The 4,712-nt window shown below is 33.4% G+C and overlaps 1 protein-coding gene across 1 annotated transcript; it reads left to right on the top strand.

Annotated features, from left to right (window-relative positions):
• Positions 1-1,073: 1,073 nt before the first annotated feature.
• Positions 1,074-2,741, top strand: LOC136272242 (tripartite motif-containing protein 3-like). The gene has a single exon (XM_066073504.1). It carries the CDS (start codon positions 1,074-1,076, stop codon positions 2,739-2,741), a length of 1,668 nt encoding a protein of 555 aa, XP_065929576.1.
• Positions 2,742-4,712: the final 1,971 nt, after the last annotated feature.

Raw genomic sequence — 4,712 nt, forward strand, 5'->3', positions numbered from 1 at the left:
TTTTATTTATTTAATTTTTGTACCAAGGCTTTATTTCTCTCTCTCTCTCTCTCTCTCTCTCTCTCTCTCTCTCTCTCTCTCTCTCTCTCTCTCTCTCTCTCTCTCTCTCTCTCTATATATATATATATATATATATATATATATATATATATATATATATATATATATATATATATATATATATATATATATATATATATATATATAAACCGATCAAGCAATAATTAGTAAAATATTTAGATATTGTTAACAAGTACGACTCAGTATATACAGATATTTAGTCTTAGGATTATCTATCCTTAATTTATAAAGGCAAACAAATGTAATTAGGGTGACTGGGTATGTGTCCGGGCAGGTACATGTATGTATCCGTAGGCACCTGTCCTATGCGAATACGGGTCTCGAATGTGTCCCGATCCAGAGATCTGTCCTGTACACAGATAGATCTCAACAGAAATTGTGGAAATAATATAATTAATTTAACTTAACTAAATACAATTCCCCAATTAAACAGTATACTAGCACCATATACTTAATACAACCAGGGTAACTTTATAAACTTTCACCGCACCGCTTCTGCTTTAATCTTCGTTAAGAATCTTTGTTAAGAACGTAACAAAAGAATTTTTAATTTAGGCGTTGCTAATTCACGACCAAAATATTTAACCCTGTTTATTTTTAGGAACTATTTCATGAGTCCTGTGTCGGTAAATGCTAATCAAAGTCACCTAATATGCACCCAAACTACCCTCGGGAGCTATCATTATATATAACGATAAAGTGTGGTTTACGTAATTGCTTGACACATTCCGAACCCGACTCTTCCGAGCCCGACCTTTAATTGTCACAGTATATTATGATAAAAAATGATATTATTATACTACATACGAACTTTTATCACAAAATCAAGCACATGTGGCCTAGAACGTGAACTGATTACGTACAACTTTACTGCAGCAAGATTTCATTGTATTTTTGCCTTGAATAAAAGAGTAAATTGCAATATACGGTTAAATAATTTTAACTTTTATTTTCTTCCAGATACTTAATTTACTCAATTAAGGTGTTTCAGCATGGACCCCAAGGGTAATTGGGTCCAGGATGTCTTACGGTGCCATCTGTGTGAGACTCCGGTCCCTCCTATGTACTGTGACATTTGTCACATACATCTGTGTAAAGCCTGTGTAGGGGAGCATCTCTCAGACGAATCCACAGAACACAAAGTGGTGCCATTTAAAAAGCGGGGTTCAACTACGAAATGTCAAAACCATTTCTCAAAAGTTTGTGAACTTTTCTGTAAACAATGCGACATTCCTATTTGTGTAAAGTGTGCTTCTTCTAAAGAACACAAAGGTCATGAATTTATTGACGTGGTGGAAACACTAGAAAACCAAAAAGGAATCATACTCAATGATTTACAAGAACTAGAGAAATCCAACTATCCTAAATATCAGGAGATTGCATCTATCATCCCGGTTATGAAAGCTGATCTGAATGAAAACTCCAAGAAACTGACAAAAGCTATTGAGAAACATGAAGAAGACTTGTGCAGAGAAATAGACACCATGATCAAGAAACTGAAATCAGATCTTAATGAAATGGACTCCAAATATCTGACTGTACTAAATAAACAGGAAAATGAAATCACCCGCACTATTTTTGAAATCAAACAGAGCATTGCTGATCTGAAGAAGTTACTAAACTCAAATGATGTCAGTCATATCTCTGCCTATAAATCCAGGAATTATGAATTTAGAAGATTGCCTCCTAAACTCACAGCTACCTTACCAAAATTTACCCCTGAGAAAATAAACAAAGAACAGCTTTATGAACAGTTTGGTTCTCTGTCAGCGTTATCTATCAAAACAGAAGAACATGGCTACACAATGGATTCTCCTATTGCAGAGTCCTCTCCCCCAGACAGACCGCTCATTAATGTACCACGGGTCATCACAGAAATAAATACCGAGTTTGGACGTAATAATCCATTACGCCTTGTGTCATGTCAGAGTGATGAAGACGTTTGGACATGTGGTATTGACAATATGATGAGACTCTACAAACTGCAGGGTGAACTAATGAAGTCAGTCCAAACCAAGTCAGGGAACACTCCATACTACATAGCATTGACAAGGAGTGGGGATTTAGTTTATACAGATGAAGATGATAGAACTGTGAACATAGTGAAGAATACACATATACAGACAGTGATCAGACTACGGGGGTGGAGACCTCTTAGTTTCTGTTGTACCTTTTCTGGTGACATCCTGGTTGTCGTAAACAGTAATAATGATAAACAAACAAAGGTTGTGCGTTACTTTGGCTCCATGGAGAAACAAAGTATTCAATACAATGACAAAGGACAACCTCTCTATTCAACAGGTTTCCCTAAATTCATCTGTGAAAACAGGATCCTAGATATATGTGTGTCAGAGTATGACGCCCGTGCAGTAGTGGTGGTCAACCAGGCCGGGAAACTTCGCTTTACCTACACTGGTAAAAGCTCTAGTACTACCTTGCGAAGTGCATGCGACATCGCTACAGACAGCCAGAGTCACATCCTAATAGCAGACTGTGACAACCACCGTATCCACATCCTGGACCAGGACGGACAGTTCCTCCGCTTCATTGACAACTGTCATTTACAGGATCCATGGGGTTTATGTGTGGACACCAGGGACAACCTCTTTGTGACCGAGTTTTACTCGGGTAAAGTGAAAAAAATCCAATATAACAAATAAAAGATGTGTTGAAACCAATATATTTGCTGTGGCAGTGATTATACATGTGAGAATTAAATGAGCCTTTGTAGATAGTCTAGTATAACAGATGTAAACAAACTGAGTGTATATTCATATAACTTGTGTAAACAGACGGATTGTTTTGTGTACATGTGATAAGTGACAGCAAAAAGTTTTTATTCATTGAATGTATTTCATTCATTTATACATGTCTGCAGATCAAAATGTTTAATTTATAAACTTAACAAAAATGAAATTTGTTTATACATATCTAAAATGTAAACAGATTAAATTTATTCATCACAGTATGGCATTACTTAATATGATTTACGTACTATTAAGCTATTTGTTATATTTAAGGAATAAGGAATCATTCTTTGAGTATTATGAGGTTATATTTGCATATCCATTGTTCTTTTCCACTGTAAGTCCATACGGAGGAACTGCAATTATTTTTCTATAATCGCATTTGCTGTGTTTGAACCACTATACGATACATTAAGTGTTTTTCTCCAACTCCATAAAATTGATGTATTTAATATTAAAACATGTCTTATAATAACATTTCATTGATTCTTTTAACAAATCTATGTGAATAATAAAGATACATTAGAGTCTGAATGGTTATTTTTGATGCAATAGCTAAATATCAAGGTCGAGGCTAATACAGGGTATTTGCAAGTGGTAAAATGCAAATATAAGTAATAAACAACAATTTTTTCGTGAACATGGCGTTATGAAAAGCAACTGCCACATTGCTCACCTGAGCAACAATAGACATAATTAAATCAAATTTATGGAGTCATATACAAAATAGATCCTGTAAAAATCAATTGCTATTAACAAAATAATACTCAAAAATGATTCCTTATTACTTTTATTAATATTATTTTAAGCCATTGTATGATTCAATACTCAAATATGAATAAGCAAACCCCGCTGGCGCCCAAATTATACGACATTTGGAGTTATTGGTTATATAGGACAAAATCGATATGTACTGATATCACGGGCAAAGATACTGGAAAACGTTAATGTAAATATATGTTTATAAATTGTTTGCATCAATTACATGTTATTGTAAATTTTTGCATTATCAAATGCAGACCCTAAGCAACTCTGCAATACCGGTATTCAAGGGCTGATGAAAGTAAAACCAAGTTATCTTTACTTGAAGTAAAGAAAGACAAGCCTCAAAATGAAAGATCTTAGATCCTCTGCTGTTTCTGGATAATTGTTCAATCGTATATACAATATCAACTTAGGAAGGGAATTCTTTGCACTGCATACCTCATTCATTGTCTTAACAAGAGGCTCATGGGCCAAATCGCTCACCTGAGCAACAATAGACATAAAAAAATCAAAATGGAATCATATACAATATAGATCTTATAAAAAATAGTCCCCAGCTTTTTTGGCAAAATGTTTTGAAATTTTTGAAAATACCAACAAATTTTCAATGATTTTTAATTATCTTCCTTAAAAGGACTTGGTCAAGATTTGACTTAAAAAGTTTCAAATTTTATTTTTCCAGTTTCAATGTTTACACTGATAAATATAGAAGTTTATAATGCTATGTCAAAATTTGAATGTCAAATATCAAGTTATAAGCAAGATACGGAGTCCATAATTCTTTGTTTTGTTAACAAAGCTCGAATATTGTCATTTTTTTTTTACATATGTGTACATGTTGTATTGGTGTAAGTTTCAATTAAATGTATCTTTCTTTTGTTGATAATTATATTTATGAAGATATTAAATTAGTTTAAATTGATTTTACATGTCATTTTGTCTAAGAAATGGTAATTCGCTACATTACATTTTTGTAAACAACTAAAAGATCGACTCGAGCTTTGTTTACATAACAATCAATTCTTACCTATGTATGTCGCGTGTAACTTAATTGACTTCAACATTCAATATTTTGGTCAATCATTTAATATGCACCAGTACACCATTTTATACATAAAA

The sequence above is a fragment of the Magallana gigas genome, chromosome 10 (genome assembly GCF_963853765.1).
Source record: "Magallana gigas chromosome 10, xbMagGiga1.1, whole genome shotgun sequence".
NCBI classification, from domain to species: Eukaryota; Metazoa; Mollusca; class Bivalvia; order Ostreida; family Ostreidae; genus Magallana; species Magallana gigas.

Excerpts from the sequence above, each read along its gene's own strand:
- LOC136272242 (XM_066073504.1), top strand. The coding sequence starts at position 1,074 with ATGGACCCCAAGGGTAATTGGGTCCAGGATGTCTTACGGTGCCATCTG.